Source organism: Dendrobates tinctorius, unplaced genomic scaffold (genome assembly GCF_039654945.1).
Source record: "Dendrobates tinctorius isolate UK_male_01 unplaced genomic scaffold, ASM3965494v1 ptg000008l, whole genome shotgun sequence".
Taxonomy (NCBI): Eukaryota; Metazoa; Chordata; class Amphibia; order Anura; family Dendrobatidae; genus Dendrobates; species Dendrobates tinctorius.
Window position 1 is genome coordinate 41,746,661 of NW_027361676.1, and position 17,910 is coordinate 41,764,570.

Below are 17,910 nucleotides of genomic sequence, written 5' to 3' on the forward strand. Positions count from 1 at the left end.
CTAGCACAAGCGGCGGCCTGTAGCTCGGTCGTCAATACTGTTTGCCTAGACCACCCCTTGGTGTTAAAAGTGAACTTCCTCTTTAAGAATGATTCAAATTAAAGCAAAAACATTTTTCACACATATTACAGCAAACCTTAGATAATTTATGGATTATGAAAAAGTAATAACTGGGCCCACTCAGACTATTACACGTTCACAACAAAAAGACCGGCTAATATTTTTATTATTCATTAGTCCCCGGTAAAAACAAAGTAATTCGGCAATGAGGAAATTCCGAATCTATGCCTGTGGTCTTAACACAAAGAGACAAATAAATTAGACATGAATAAGTTATTGAAAACATTTTTTTCATTACAAAAAAAACCCGGAAGAACACAAGAGCATTGAAAGCAGATGGCATTGCATTGGGTTTGATTTCTTTTCAGGCTGAAGACAAAACACGTTCCTGGCCTCGGTAATAAAACGCTGGTGCGCGGATCAATGACACCAGAAAAGCCATGTCCCGGCTTTAATAGGACAGCATGAACACATCAACAAAAAGAAAAATATGTAACCGATTACGGCTGTGCTGCTCTAGAAACGCTCAGGCTTCCAAGAAGTAATACGTACCTCATGTTCATACGGAATGGGTGAATACACATGGACTGTCACATTGCATGCCGAGAGAAAATCATCAGATGTGTTAAAAAAATATTTTTTTGCAGCGGAATGGCTTAATTTGATGCAGACAGACGAGCAGCAATATATTGTATACAAGGATCCTGAGATATTTATTCATCATTGTCTAGGAAGAACAAAAAAAAGAAAAGTCAAAGTAGCAAACAAATGGAGATGATGATATGGGCACATACAAATTAATGCTAATATGAAGAACGCCTAGGAAGCACGCCAGACTTTGGAAAACACACCTCACATATACTATGGGCATCATTGTGCTATATTCTTCAGTCAATATTTACCAGTCGCTTTTTTTCTCTATATTATTAGGCTGGAAAACCCTTTTAATTGAACATTTTGCTCAGCTTTCTTTACATGTCCATGCACAGAGAATTCTTCAGGCTGATATTGGTCGTACATTGGCCATCAGCCTTTAGAGATGGAAGCTTCACAAAAGGTTACGTTATCCAATATATCACAATAGCCACTTAAAAGTAGGCGAGAAAATCAGAACCAACCTTCTTGGTATGCTCCATCAGCCATGACAAGGCGGAGTATCCTGGGGTATAAGTACAGGTGATCGAGGCCCAGAATATTTTGCATAACTGTGGAACACGTGTCAATGTTCTCATCTTCATCTTCATGTATGGCCTGAAAACAATGAAAAAATTAACTCCTAAAAACACAAACTATATATCGCTGCTCGCGATGCTCAGTAACGTCGAGTATTTTCGGGGTTGTTCGGCAAGAGCACCAATCAACATGCAGGGATTGTCTGCCACGACTGTAATGTCGCAGCCATGTTGGTTGTGGCATTACAGTGATTGGCTGGCCGCACAGAGTCATCAGGTCTATAAGAGACCTGGCACCGCCATGCTCGTCACAGTCAAGTCCGGAATCACCAGTGTAGGGAGAGTTGCTGCAGAGATAGGGACAGATTTGGTGGTGTATAACTTAGTGTAGGTATACCATATTGAATGCACAAATCCATCTAATCCAACAGTCCTTCTGAAGACTAATTACAGTGTATCTACTGTAGATATCAGTGGTAGGTAGGCTAGGCAGGCTTTGTATGTGGCATACTTCATTGCATACAGCAAGAGGTTCCATTCCATTACGGTCTGCTGCTGCCTATTACAGATATTTACCGTATATACCTAGCCCAGGTAGCAGTGGCCAGGAAAAAATTTTTTTTGCATTTTAATCCTGATTATTTTCTTCAAAAGCAATCCAGAGCACAGTTTTTTTTGCTCCATTTGCATGTTGGCAGTGCAGAATACAGCCAGATCCTTTCCATATTTCAGCTATTGGGGTTTGGCAGTCACAGCGATCACATCTGAGTGCGAAGAAAATTCTGCCATTTCTGGGCTACTGGAAAATTTTGCTGACAAAAAAATAGTTACCTACAGGCCACCAAGTTTAAACTGCAAAATATTGTCCTCCATTTAAAATGGGCAAGGCGCAAGGCAAGGGACGGGGAACTGGACGTGATGTTGCATGCAGAGGTCGAGGCCGTGGGCAAGCTGAAATTGTGGCACAACAAACACCCACATCTTCTCGCCCAACCTTCCTGTCCCAATTACTAGGGGACCACAGCAGAACACCACTATTGAACCCAGAGCAGTGTCAAAAGGTTGTTGGTTGGATAGTGAATAATGCTTCCAGTCACTTTGCCACCACCACCACCATGTCATCCACATAGTCAAGTCTGAGTAGCCGTGAGTCTAGACCGCATATTCCTCACCCTGATCCTCCTTCCTGTCACCATGCCGAGTGTCCGGAGACAACTGATCCCACACTTGGACACTCTGAAGAGGTGTTAACTTTTCCATTTATAGATTCTGGACTCTCGCTCGGTCCACTTGAAGCGGGGCAAGAGGAGACGGCATGTAGAAATGCCCAAATATTTGAGCAGCCACACGAAGGCGACGGTGGGAATGTGTCACAAGAGGTGGATGATGATGAGAGACAATTGCCAGAAAGTCAGGAGTAGGACCAGGGTGTGGAAGTGAAAGACGAGGAGGTAGATGATATAGTAACTGACTCAAGCCGCCAAGAGTACATGCAGGGCGAGGACAGCAGCACACAGGGGGAAGGGAGGCATACCACTACAACAGGCAGGAAGAAGCAACGTGGTGGCCGCAGACAGAAAGCACGCAACCATTCCCCGTAACACCAACACGACGGAAGTTGCCGGTACAACCGTTAGGTCTTCCCGAGTCTGGTTGTTTTTTAAAGACTCTGCCGATAACCCCGAAAAGGCCATTTGCACCACCTGCCAGGCCAGCATCAACAAGGATAGCAAAACTACCACCAGCATGATCAGGCACATGGCAGCAAAGCACCCGACTTTGTGGGCCGAACCCCAGGGTCCACGAACAGTGTCTGCGGGTGACACCAGTGCATGAAAGCCAATCCCCTGTCCATGGTGCATGCAAAAATGTCTCCTGCCCTGCACCTGTCATTGCACATACTCAACTAGCACCATCATCAAGCACGTCCACGTCCTTGTCCCAGCTCAGTGTTCAGTTGTCCATACCCGTCCTTGGAATGCAAACACAAATACACAGCCAATGCCCCACAGGCCACACTACTAAATTCACACATTTCTCGTCTGCTTGCGCTCGAAATGTTGCCTTTTAGGCTTATAGAGATGGAAGCTATCTGCAACCTGATGGCGGTGGCCCGAATACGGTCCCCAGCCGTCACTATTTCTCCTAGTGTGCTGTCCCCGCATTACACAAGCACGTGTCACACAACATTAGCTGTGCCTTCAACATGCAGTTACTGGGAAAGTCCACCTAATCACAAACATGTGGACAAGTGCTTGTGAGCAGGAATGGTACATTTCGCTGACAGCACACTGGGTTATCATAGTAAAAATCGGGACCCAGTCGGAACTTGGGATGGAACACGTCCTCCCGACGCTAAGGATTGTGGGCCCAACGTCAATCAGGGTTGCCTCCATAGTCTACAGCTCCTGCACTTCCTCCGCCTCTTCAGCCTCCATCTACAAAATGACCACATCAGTAACAAGCTGGAAGCAATCCAGCACTGCCTCAGCCAAGCATCAACAGGCTGTGCTGAAGCTAATATGCTTCGGTGACAAACCGCACAATGCTGAAGAGTTGTAGACAGTTCTGAAAGAGCAGGCAGATCTGTGGCTGACACCGCTGAACCTACAGCCAGGCATGGTCGTGTGTGACAATGGCCGTAACCTGGTGGCGGCTTTGAGGCGAGGCGAGCTCACAAATGTTCCATGCCTGGTCCAAGTGCTTAACCTCGTTAAACGGTTTCTCAAAAGCTACCCGGAGCTGCCATATCTGCTTGTGAAAGTACGCCGCCTGTGTGCCCATTTTAGAAAGTCAGCTACAGCTTCCACCACCCTTGTTGTGCTTCAGCAGCGTTTGCAGCTTCCCTCTCACCAACTGTTGTGTGATGTCCCCACAAGTTGGACCTCTACACTGCAGATGTTGGAAAGGATTTGTGAGCAGAAGAGGGCAGTTGTTGACTACCAGCATTAACAAGGTCATCTGTATTTAGTTCAGACTCAACACATAAGACCTCAGTAGTGGACATGGATGTCAGACATACAGTTGTGGCCAAAAGTATTGACACCCCTGCAATTCTGTCAGATAATACTGTTTCTGCTTGAAAATGATTGCAAACACAAATTCTTTGGTATTATTATCTTCATTTAATTTGTCTTAAATGAAAAAACACAAAAGAGAATGAAGCAAAAAGCAAAACATTGATCATTTCACACAAAACTCCAAAAATGGGCCAGACAAAAGTATTGGCACCCTCAGCCTAATACTTGGTTGCACAACCTTTAGCCAAAATAACTGCGACCAACTGCTTCCGGTAACCATCAATCAGTTTCTTACAATGCTCTGCTGGAATTTTAGACCATTCTTCTTTGGCAAACTGCTCCAGGTCCCTGATATTTGAAGGGTGCCTTCTCCAAACTGCCATTTTTAGATCTCTCCACAGGTGTTCTATGGGATTCAGGTCTGGACTCATTGCTGGCCACCTTAGAAGTCTCCAGTGCTTTCTCTCAAACCACTTTCTAGTGCTTTTTGAAGTGTGTTTTGGGTCATTGTCCTGCTGGAAGACCCATGACCTCTGAAGGAGACCCAGCTTTCTCACACTGGGCTCTACATTATGCTGCAAAATTTGTTGGTAGTCTTCAGACTTCATAATGCCATGCACACGGTCAAGCAGTCCAGTGCCAGAGGCAGCAAAGCAACCCCAAAACATCAGGGAACCTCCGCCATGTTTGACTGTAGGGACCCGTGTTCTTTTCTTTAAATGCCTCTTTTTTTCTCCTTTAAACTCTATGTTGATGCCTTTGCCCAAAAAGCTCTACTTTTGTCTCATCTGACCAGAGAACATTCTTCCAAAACGTTTTAGGCTTTTTCAGGTAAGTTTTGGCAAACTCCAGCCTGGCTTTTTATGTCTCTGGGTAAGAAGTGGGGTCTTCCTGGGTCTCCTACCATACAGTCCCTTTTCATTCAGACGCCGACGGATAGTACGGGTTGACACTGTTGTACCCTCGGACTGCAGGGCAGCTTGAACTTGTTTGGATGTTAGTCGAGGTTCTTTATCCAACATCCGCACAATCTTGAGTTGAAATCTCTTGTCAATTTTTCTTTTCCGTCCACATCTAGGGAGGTTAGCCACAGTGCCATGGGCTTTAAACTTCTTGATGACACTGCGCACGGTAGACACAGGAACATTCAGGTCTTTGGTGATGGACTTGTAGCCTTGAGATTGCTCATGCTTCATCACAATTTGGTTTCTCAAGTCCTCAGACAGTTCTTTGGTCTTGTTTCTTTTCTCCATGTTCAATGTGGTACACACAAGGACACAGGACAGAGGTTGAGTCAACTATAATCCATGTCAACTGGCTGCAAGTGTGATTTAGTTATTGCCAACACCTGTTAGGTGCCACAGGTAAGTTACAGGTGCTGCTAATTACACAAATTAGAGAAGCATCACATGATTTTTCGAACAGTGCCAATACTTTTGTCCACCCTCTTTTTTATGTTTGGTGTGGAATTATATCCAATTTGGCTTTAGGACAATTCTTTTTGTGTTTTTTTCATTTAAGACAAATTAAATGAAGATAATAATACCAAAGAATTTGTGTTTGCAATCATTTTCAGGAAGAAACTGAGTATTATCTGACAGAATTGCAGGGGTGTCAATACTTTTGGCCACAACTGTATGTACCATCCTCCAAAACTTTGAGGACTCCACCAAGATGGTGAGTGGCGATGATGCCATAATTAGTGAGAAAATTTACACCATTGTGGAGAAAGAATGTCTGGCCATAAAATGGGCAGTTGATATATTGAGGTATTATCTGCTAGGCCGGAGGTTCAAACTTGTGTCCGATCATGCGCCTCTTAGATGATTAAGGGAGAAACAGGATAAGAATGCCCGGGTGACTAGATGGTTCTTAGGCCTCCAGGATTTCAGGTTCCACGTAGAACATATGCTCGGGAAGCTACATGTGAACGCTGATGCCCTCTCTCGAATTGCCTGTTTGGTGTCCGAAGGAGCCAAAGCCCCTGGTTTTTGGCAGAGGGTGGGAATATGTGACAGGGTCACTGGTGTCGTACGTGAGGGGAGATATGTTACAAAGATTGCTCTCCTGCGTGATGTGAAAGCCACAAGTGTTTTCTTCAGCATGATATGTGCTGAGAGCAAACCAGTAGCTATATAGGCCTGGCTTTTATGGTGGGTAGGTCAGAGATGGGTGGGACAACTACCCACCATATCTCCACCTCAAGGGTGTGGCTGGAGGGAGTTAAATGTCCAGCCAGTTTCTTTTTTCTCAGTCTGTGTAATGTGGAGGAAGGAAGCCTCCTGTGAGAGCTGCCATAACTGTTTTTTTCTGTTACCAGTTTGGGCTCCTGATTTATGATTTAATAAACCACCCAGAGTCTTTAACCAAACGTGGTCCTGTGTCTAACTCGAGAAGCAGCTGTGTCAACCACTCACTCATATATATATATACACACACATACATACACACACACACACACACACACATATATACAGTGCCTTGCGAAAGTATTCGGCCCTCTGGGAACTTTTCAACCTTTTCCCACATATCATGCTTCAAACATAAAGATACCAAATGTCAATTTTTGGTGAAGAATCAAGTTGAACAAAATTTATTGATTACTTTAAATTTTTTTGGAAATTCAAAAACTGAAAAGTGTGGTGTGCAATATTATTCGGCCCCTTTAACTTAATACTTTGTTGCGCCACCTTTTGCTGCGATTACAGCTGCAATTCGCTTGGGGTATGTCTCTATCAGTTTTGTACATCGAGAGACTGAAATTCTTGCCCATTCCTCCTTGGCAAACAGCTCGAGCTCAGTGAGGTTTGATGGAGATCGTTTGTGAACAGCAGTTTTCAGCTCTTTCCACAGATTCTCGATTGGATTCAGGTTTGGACTTTGACTTGGCCATTCTAACACCTGGATACGTTTATTTGTGAACCATTCCATTGTAGATTTTGCTTTATGTTTTGGATCATTGTCTTGATGGAAGACAAATGTCCCAGTCTCAGATCTTTTGGAGACTCCAACAGATTTTCTTCAAGAATGGTCCTGTATTTGGCTACATCCATCTTCCCATCAATTTTAACCATCTTCCCTGTCCCTGCTGAAGAAAAGCAGGCCCAAACCATGATGCTGCCACCACCATGTTTGACAGTGGGGATGGCGTGCTCACGGTGATGAGCTGTGTTGCTCTTACACCAAACATATCGTTTGGCATTGTTGCCAAAAAGTTCGATTTTGGTTTCATCTGACCAGAACACCTTTTTCCACATGTTTGGTGTGTCTCTCAGGTGGCTTGTTGCAAACTTTAAATGACACTTTTTATGGATATCTTTGAGAAATGGCTTTCTTCTTGCCACTCTTCCATAAAGGCCAGATTTGTGCAGTGTACGACTGATTGATGTCCTATGGAAAGACTGTCCCACCTCAGCTGTAGATCTCTGCAGTTTATCCAGAGTGATCAAGGGCCTCTTGGCTGCATCTCTGATCAGTCTTCTCCTTGTTTGAAATGAAAGTTTAGAGGGACGGCCAGGTCTTGATAGATTTGCAGTGGTATGATACTCCTTCCATTTCAATATGATCGCTTGCACAGTGCTCCTTGGGATGTTTAACGTTTGTGAAATAATTTTGTATCCAAATCCGGCTTTAAACTTCTCCACAACAGTATCACGGACCTGCCTGTTGTGTTCCTTTGGCTTCATGATGCTCTCTGTGCATCAAACAGAACCCTGAGACTATCACAGAGCAGGTGCATTTATACGGAGACTTGATTACACACAGGTGGATTATATTTATCATCATTAGTCATTTAGGACAACATTTGATCATTCAGAGATCCACAATGAACTTCTGGAGTGAGTTTGCTGCACTGAAAGTTAAGGGGCCGAATAATATTGCACGCCCCACTTTTCAGTTTTTGAATTTCCCAAAAAATTTAAAATAACCAATAAATTTTGTTCAACTTCACAATTGTGTTTCACTTGTTGATTCTTCACCAAAAACTTACATTTGGTATCTTTAGGTTTGAAGCATGATATGTGGGAAAAGGTTGAAAGGTTCTAGGGGGCCGAATACTTTTGCAAGGTACTGTGTGTATGTATATATATATATATACATACATATATATATTAAAAGATTAAATTGGTTTACGCAGTCACAAACTAAAAGAAAGATGTAAATATTAATGAATAATTTTTCTTTTTTTATCATGCACAGTTGCTTTCTGATCAGAAATTCAAGGCAGCATATACTGTACTTCATACTGTTATGGAAATTAAATATAATACAAAGTTAAGATTGCAACAGTGCAATATAATGTGAAAAACTCATTTAACCTGTTGTGGACCACCTATAGACTTTAAATCTCTGACACAGCTGTACTTCCCATAGAAAAGATAGAGACAGTTTATTACCATCTCTGCCTTCCTGATCGCTGTATACACAGTGCCAAACAAGCACTGTGTATTTAGTATCAGAAGTACTGACAGAACTTCCTCCTAAGGAACCAGGGATCTTATAATTGTTGGGTCTAGGGATGGAGCCGAAGCTGGGTCCCAGGAGACCTGCTATGTTGCGGAGGCTGAAGGCCGAATTTACCCTGTAACTGGCACTAATTTACTGGCCTCAGTTACATGGGAAATCAGATAAAATAAAGGATTTAATAAAGATTTAAATGTGGAAAAGTTCTTTCATAACCCTATGGTGAAATAAATGGAAAGTTAATAAAAAAAGGGCAGGGAAAGGGTGAAAATTAAAATCCAAACAAGAAAGGTTTTTTTTTTTGTTTTTGTAACTCTTTAAACCGTAACTATGAAAAAAAATGCGCCTGGACATGGACAAGGAAAAATGGCCCAGTCTTGAGATGGTTAATGACACATCAGGGTCACATCATCAAAACCAGATAGCTAGATATCATTAACACACAAATCCCCTCTACACTACAATACAGAAATATTACTGAATACAATTTATGAAAGCACCAAGCACCTCGCCTAACTGAAGGAAAATTTGATGGCAGTATATTTCATTTCTTCGAGCAGAAATGTTACCTTTATTTTGTTGTAAACCTCAATGAACTTTTCAAACCCAATCTCTTGCTCTAATTTCAGCCTCTGTTCCTCCAGGTGGCCGAAAACACTGTCACCTTCATCATATTCATTCTCGAAATCCTCGCTGCTGTCATCTGCACAGACGCAATAAATGTTTTAATGTTGTAAAACCGACACAGGGAGAACAGCACGCTGGCATTATGAGAGCGGTACCTGAATGCCATTCTTCATTAATTGCACTTTCAGAGCTTGGCTGATTGTCCTCGTCCTCTACGTCAGCCTCCTCGGGCTCCACATCATTATTTTCCTCTTCAGTCATTTTATTTTTATCTTCATTTATGGCATCTTCAGCTCCATAGTAATCTTCATTTGACTCCTCCCGTAGCAACTGCTCCATTGACGCTTGTAGTTCCTGCAGATCTCTGTCGGTCTCACCAAACATACTGCAAAACATAAAAAAAGTATTAGATATAAGAAGTTTCTGTTCAAGGTAAAAAAAAATAAAAAATTACCAACCAGAAACTGCAATAAAGCAGTTCTCATAGAATGGTAAAGTTGGAAAGGACCTCCAGGGTCATTGTGTCCAACCTCCTGCTCAATACAGGAGTCACTAAACCGTCTCAGACAGATATCTGACAGTGAGAGGAAGAGAAGTGAAAAATGGAGAAAAATAAATGTATCCTCTTTTTCACTGTCATTCTCATATACACTGACCACATATTAAATAATGCACTCATATTTTTCATGTATTTCTTTATTCATTTCCCCTTTTTCTATATACCAATTAATTTGCTTTACCATATTTCCATTTATATACTTTCCTTTTTTTAGGTATCCCATCACATTTAGCTTTAAATCATTGTATTGGTTTGCCCGCCTTGGGTGCTCTCTTCCAACATGGCTGGGGGGTTGTTATGCGCCACCGGCACATCTTTCTCTCGCGCCCCCGATGACGCTAGTTACTGAACTGTGACCTCTAGTCGCGCTTCAGTGACACACGTCCGGTGGCGGGGTGATGGCAGAACGCATGTACTGTGCTGTATGACGCCCGATGAAGTGACGTCCCTAACCAGCTGTGTACATCCTATTTAAGTGACTCACTCCCTCTCCACCTCAATCCCTGATGAAGCGGTAGCAAAAAGGGAGTTGGAGTTGGTGGAGGGGGACGTGGTGTGCTCCACTTGGTTAGTATGCTTCACTTCTGATCTGGAACATTAAATTTTTCATGTGTCTACTGCTCTTTCTAGCCCATATATCTGTGCTGGGAGATTACACTCTCCACTAGCTCCAATAGGATTTCATGTACAGCACTTTTTATTCTTTAATTTGCTATATCAAATATGTAGATTTATATGATCAGGTGTAAGATATACAGCTCTGGCAAAAATTAAGAGACCACTGCAAAATTTTCAGTTTGTCTGATTTTTCTCTTTATAGGTATATTTTGGAGTAAAATTTAAATTGCTCTTTTATTCTATAATCTACTGACAACATGTCTCCGAATTTCCAAGCACTAAATTTTGCATTTATTTTCAGAAAATGAGAAATGGTCAAAATAACAAAAAAAAAAGTGCTTGCAGACCTCAAATAATGCTAAGAAAACAAGTTCATAATCATTTAGAAACAACAATACTAATGTTTTAACTCAGGAAGAGTTCAGAAATCAATATTTTGTGGAATAACCATAATTTTTAATCACAGCTTTCATGAGTCTTGGCATGCTTTCCAACAGTCTATCACACTGCTTTTAGGAGACCTTATGCCACTCCTGGTACAAAAATTTAAGCAGTTCTTCTTTGTTTGATGGCTTGTGACTATCCATTTTCCTCTTGATTACATTACAGAGGTTTTCAATGGGGTTCAGGTCTGGAGACTGGGCTGGCCATGACAGGGATTTGATGTGTGGGCCTTCATCAACACATTGACTGATCTAGCTGTGTGGCATGGCGTATTGTCCTGCTGGAAAAACCAGTTCTCAGAGTTGGGGAACATTGCCTGAGCAGAAGGAATCAACTGCTTTTCCAGGATAACCTTGTATGCGGCATGATTCATACGTCCTTCGCAAAGATTAACCTGCCCAATTCCAGCCTTGCTGAAACATCCCCAGATCATCACCGATCCTCCACCAAATTTCATATTGGGTGTAAGACACTGTGGCTTGTACGCCTCCCTCAAGGTCTCCGTCTAACCATTAGACTACCAGGTGTTGGGCAAAGCTGAAAATTACTGTAGACTCATCAGAGAAGATTACCTTTCTCCAGTCCTCTATGGTCCAATCCTTATGGTCTTTGGCAAATTTCAGCCTGGCTCTCCTTTGCTTCTCATTGATGAAAGGCTTTTTTCTACTTTTACATGACTTGAGCCCTGCCTCTAGGAGCCTGTTACGAATTGTTCTTGCCGTGCACTTCACCCCAGCTGCCATTTGCCATTCCTTTTGTAGGCCACTTGATGTCATCCTGCGGTTGCTGGGTGACATTCGAATACGATGACGGTCATCCCAGTCAGCGGAGAGCCGTTTTCGCCCTCTGCCGGTCTTTAGCTTTGTTTTCCCCAATGTCTGCTGCTTGACCTTGTTGTAATGGAGTGTCGTCTTAGGAATTTTAAGGATGGAGGCAACATAACACTCACTGTATCCCTCTGCTAGTAAAGCCAGAATTGAGCCCTTCTTTTCCTCACTCAAGACTTTTCTTTTCCACTCCTTTGGAATGGTTAAAATTTATTTTTTTTTAATTCCTATTACTTTTGGGATATTACTAGCACCTGATTTTCCATTCAGCTTGTCCTATTGCAAGAGGATTGTGAACACTACAGCAGGGTTTTTTATACTTTCCTTTGTTAAATAAGATTTGGTTCAGGTGATCACCTAATCAGAAGCACATTAAGCAGAATAAGGTTTACTCTAGTTGAAATTCAACTGACACTGGAATGGAATGGCTGTCAGACATGTAAAGAAGCTGAGTTTTATAAAACTGTGCAGTGGTCTCTTAATTTTTGCCAGAGCTGTATTTGAAAAAGTACTTTATGTGGTAGACTATGTATTTTCCAGTTGTCTGCATATTCTTATGCATTTACACTAGATGTGATCAGTTTTGCATATATTTGAGTACAATTGTGATTTATTTTTGACATCCAAAATTACTGTCTAGTCATGGATCAGGTTTACATGTTATGCACACCCGTCCCTCTCCCCTCTATTATTTTAACCTTTCCCTCCCTTTTTTTATCATGGTGTTGTGTTTTTATTTATCAATAAAATTTCTTATTTGATTAATATATCATAGTTGCCTAATTTTTTACCTAGTTTTGTAGGTTTTCAGTTTGTAAGCTCATAGGTATTTACTAGTGTTGTTATTTTTGGTATTTCTTTCTACGTAGGTGTTTGAAGACTTCCATTGAAGGAGAATTCACCACCTCCCGTAGCAGCCTGTACCCCTCATTGATCACCCTCACTGTCAAAAAGTTTCTAATGTCTAATTCGTATTTTCTCCCTTTCAGTTTCATTCCATTGCTTCTCGTGTTTCCATGTGAAAATGAGAATAAGATGATCCCTCTACACTGTGACATCTCTTCAGATATTTGTAGACAGCTATTAAGTTTCTTAAGCCCCCGTCACATATAGCGATCTCGCTAGCGAGATCGCTGCTGAGTCACAAGTTTTGTGACGCAACAGCGATCTCACCAGCGAGATCGCTGTGTGTGACACTGACCAGCGACTGGCCCCCCTGCCGGTATCGCTGATCGTTGATGGAAAGCCCTGGACATTTTTTTGATCGCTGGTGTCCCGCAGGCCAGCACGCATCGCCGCGTGTGACAGGCGGGAGACCAGCGATCAGCGCGCTGGTAACTAAGGTAAACGCAGGGATTCTAAGCACTGGGCGGTGCTTAGAAACCCAATGTGTACCTTAGTCACCAGCGCGCTGATGCAGGGAGTTGGTAACCAAGGTACACATCGGGTTTCTAAGTGACGCACGCCCCTTAGAAACCCAATGTGTACCTTAGTTATCAGCGCGCTGGTTACTAAAGTACACAGTGACGCCGCGCGCTCAGCGTCGCTGGTGCTGATCGCTGGTGAAGCTGTCTGTTTGACAGCTCACCAGCGATCATGTAGCGACTCACCAGCGATCCTGACAAGTTGATATCGTTGTCGGGATCGCTGGTGAGTCGCTATGTGTGATGGGGCCCTTAGAGAGAAAACAACAGGGCTCACCACCTTCTTTGTATATCGCTGGATGCAGGATATATGAATGAACAACCTTTGGTTGTAGGGAATTTCGCTGGTGTGCTCAGCAGTAGTAGACAAAATTTGAGAAATTCAGTAATTCCAAATGGAAGTAGATAAAAGTAAAGTTTTTATTGAAAATTAATAAAACCACAAACTAGTTCAGGTAATACATTAAAATCTGGCAACCATCCTTAGTCATAAGATACAGCACAATGAACATGTGAAGTTATTTCTACATAAAAGGATCAATTACTCCAAGTACTGGAAACAACTTATAGCGAGCCTTTATGTTTATGTATAAATATGTCTATGACTAAGGGCGGTTGCCAGAAACCTGTCAGAAGATTTTAATGTATTACCTGAACTAGCTTTTGTTTTTATGGATTTTCAACAAAGACCTTTTTCTTTATTAGCTATTTCCTTTTGGACATGCCGAATTTCTAAGATTTTGTCTATTACGCCTTCTTTTTTGCAAGCTAAACATTCCCAGATCCTTTAACCGTTTCTCGTAGGAGCAGTCTGCTGAGTATCCTGGTAGCACTTCTCTGAACTTGCTCCAGTTTTTAGATGTCTTGTTTAAAATGTGGTGCCCAGAACTGGACACATTATTCCAGATGAGGTCTGATCAAATAGGAGTAGAAGGGGATAATTACCTCATGTGATCTAGACTCTATGCTTCTCTTAATACGGCACAGAACTGTGTTTGCCTTTTTTTCTGCTGCATCACATTGTTGACTCATGTGCAGTCAGTGATCCATCATTATACCCAAGTCTTTTTCACACACGTTGTAGTATCTTGCATTTCTTCCTGTTAAATACTATTTTATTAGTCGCTGTTCAAGCTTATCTAGATCCTTCTGAATCCTTGCTCGGTCTTGTCTAGTGTTAAGCCCCCGTTACACACTGCAATATCGCTAGCAATATCGCTGTAAAGTCACCGATTTTGTGACGTTGCAGCGATATTGCTAGCGATATCGCTGCATGTGATACTTACCTCCGACCGGCTCCCCCGCTGGTTATCGCTGATCGCGCGAGAAGCTCCTGGACCGTTCCTCGTTGGTCACTTCCTGTGGCGCCGACGAGCGACGCGTGGAGCCGGGCGGGAGGACGTCAGGATCGCCGCGTCTGACAGGTAAGTAGCGATCCCCGACCCCTGCGATGTCGCTGGTGAGATCTGCCTGTGTGGCAGCTCACTAGCGACCACCTAACGATGCACCAGCGATCCTGACCGTGTCACATCGCTAGTCGGGATCGCTGGTGCATCGCTAGGTGTAACGGTACCCTTAGCTTTCCCTCCTAGCTTTACATTGTCTTCAAATTTGATTAGTTTACCTTCAGTTCTTTTATCTAGATCATTTATAAAAATGTTAAACACTGGGGCCAGGACAGAGCCTTGGGGTACCCTACTTGAAACACTGTTACAATTGGATGTGAAACCATTTATTACTCTATTTGAGTAAAATCACTGAGCCAGTTATGAATCCACCTAATAGTAGCCTTGTCCAAGATAGTATGATATAGTTAATCAAATGCTTTGCTGAACCATAGAATGTTATAGTTGGAAGGGACCTCAAGCGTCATCGTGTTCAATCCCCTGCTCAATGCAGAATTTACCCAACCATCTCATCATGTCTGTCCAGCCTGTTTGAAGACTTGCATTGAAAGAGAACTCACCATCTCTCATGGCATCCTATTCCACCTGAAGTCAGGATATAATATATCTACCACATTTCCCTGATTCACCCAGTCAGAGATTCCACCATAGAAGGAAATTACATTAGTTTGGCATGACTTATTTGCTACAAACCGATGCTGGCTCTGGTTAATTACTGTATTCTTATATAAGCACTTACATGCTGTTTAATAATTTGTTTAAAGATCTTTCCTGGTATAAAAGTTAGGCTCACTGGCCTGTAATTTCCTGGCTCCATCTTCTTTCCTTTTTTGAAGATAGGCAAACATTGTCCCTTTCTCCAATCTTCTGGGACTTCTCCTGTTACCCAGGAATTTTCAAATCTTATGGCGAGTGAGTGTGCAATTTCCTCTGTTATCCCTTTCAGTACCCTAGGATGAGGTCAAAGGGGTAACATTTTCTCCTTGTGGAGAGTGAACTACTGGCCCTGGTATGCAAATTTAAGGAGGCTTGTTTGCTGTGCGATGATTCTCTGGGAAATTAAATATGCAAATTGCCTCTTCAGAGAGAATGAGGACTAGAACTCTAACACCACCTGTAGCTTTGCTGCTTACAACAGCTGGCTCTATAGAGTTCTTGTCCTCTTCCCCTCTGGGTATACTAACAGTGTGATGCAGAAGCAAAAAAGACAAACACAATTCTGGGTTGCATTAACAAAATCATACAGTCTAGATCACATGGAGTTATTATCCCCCTCTACCCCTCCTTGGTCAGACCTCATCTAGAATTTAAAAAAAAAAAAAAACATGAACAAACTGGAGCAGGTTCAGAGAAGAGCTACCAGGATCTTGAGCTGCCTGCAAACAATGTCCTATGAGAAACAGTTAGTGGTTTTGGGAATGTTTAGCTTGCAAAAGAGAAGACTGATAGGAGACTTAATAGCTGTCTATAAAGTTCTTAAGGGCTGTCACACTGTAGAGGGATCAGCTTTATTCTCATTTGCACAAGGAAATACCAGAAGCAATCTGGTGAAACTGAATGGGAGGAGACACAGATTAGAAAAAACTTTTTTTTACAGTAAGGGTGATCAATGAGTTGAACAGGCTGCCACAAGAGGTGGGGAGTTCTCCTAAAATGGAAGTCTTCAAACAGAGGCTGGATGGACATCTGTCTGGGATGATTTAGAGAATCCTGTTTTGAGCAGGGGGTTGGACTAGATGAACCCAAAGGTGTCCCTTCCAACTCTACCATTCTATGATTCTAGGACCACATACTTGTAATGGAAAGACTACTGTCATGTTCAGAGAGGCAAGATCAGCTAACAGATGGCGAGGTACTCACGTGTCTTCAGAATCTGAATGATCAACATCTCGTACAGGCTCGTCTTCAATATCCACTATTTCCAGGTTCTCGTCTCCCTGCAAGTCAGCCACACTAGGCACATCTACCAATGTCTTAAACAACTTTGATAGATCAGGCAGAGAACAGGTCCTCAGCATCTAACAACAAAGTTGGAAAAAAAATACATTTCTTGACTCAGTATAGATTTTTGAAGCATTAATTATAACTGCTTTGATCAGTGGTTAGCACTGTTACTTTGCAGTGCTGGGGTCCTGGGTTCAAATCCCACCAAGAACATTGGCAAGTACTGTAGTTTGTGTGTTCCCTCCGTGTTTGTGTGGGTTTCCTCCTACCCTCCAAAGACATACCGATTGAGAATTTAGATAGCAGGGACAGTACAGTAATGATGATCAGTACAGCGCTGTGGAATATGATGGTGCTATTTAAGTAACTGAAATCAATAAATATATTTTATACAGATTTATACTTTGTAGCTTACTGCACACATAGGTGTATAACAAAGACTTTTTTTTACACCTTGCCTTTCACATAAAGTCATGATGGAAGAGAGAAGAGTTTTCCCCTAATGTTAAATGCAGATATTAAGAAAATATGGAAGTAATTAGAGGACAGTTGTATAAGGAAGATTTTCATCTTATAGTTAAAAAGAAAGTATAATATATGTTTAGGCATCTAGAAAGCTGTGAAATATCACACCTGTTTTCTCACACTTAATCCTGCTCCATTGTAAAAACACTTCCAGACACTGACTTAGGCAAAAAAGTTCTCAGCTCAGTTTCTATCTGAAAAAAGGGGGGAAAAATCCCACCAAAAATAATAGGTGTGTAAAATCCTAAAATAACATTTGGTTTGGAGCTATAACAACATCTATTCTATCTACTGACCCATGACCATTTGTTAGTTATCCAATAGGTATAAGTAAGAGTATACAAATTTGGATACTTTGGATGATTTAATTTGTTTTTGTTTTGTTTTTTTAACTTATTCCCATTTGAGAATATATTGCAGCCCATATGGATCACATTCATCACTCACTCCTTCACGGCTGTAGTTGGCATCCTTGTGGAGTCATATTTATGATAATTTAGGATTATATTTATAATATTTAGGATAGTAGTCCTAATCAGTTATGATTATTTAGGATTTATGATGGTATTCTATATTTGGATCATGACTGAAGTTTCAGAATTTCACCTCTATCCCCCTATTGGTTTACATCCGTATTTTAGTGGTAACAGTTGCATTTTACCTTCTTGCTATCTAAATCTGGTAAGTGGCAAAAAAAAGTAACCAAGGAACAAACAAGAGAAAATAGTGTACATTTTGGCACAAATCTCTTAACAGCAGGTAAACATTGCTCACCGTTGAGATGAATTACCACACTGCAGATTTTGTTGCAGAAATGTCG

At 42.0% G+C, this 17,910-nt stretch overlaps 1 protein-coding gene across 3 annotated transcripts in view; it reads right to left on the reverse strand.

Moving 5' to 3' along the window:
* Positions 1–208: 208 nt before the first annotated feature.
* Positions 209–17,910, reverse strand: part of NEK1 (NIMA related kinase 1) — a 214,901-nt gene continuing 197,199 nt past the window's right edge. For all 3 annotated transcript variants that reach the window (XM_073577224.1, XM_073577228.1, XM_073577219.1), the window contains 5 exons: positions 16,482–16,639; positions 9,499–9,728; positions 9,286–9,419; positions 1,179–1,311; positions 209–787 (listed from right to left, as the gene is read on the reverse strand). In XM_073577224.1, coding sequence (XP_073433325.1) covers positions 774–787; positions 1,179–1,311; positions 9,286–9,419; positions 9,499–9,728; positions 16,482–16,639 — 669 coding nt within the window. In that variant the 3' untranslated portion in view covers positions 209–773. The remainder of the gene's footprint in view (positions 788–1,178; positions 1,312–9,285; positions 9,420–9,498; positions 9,729–16,481; positions 16,640–17,910) is intronic.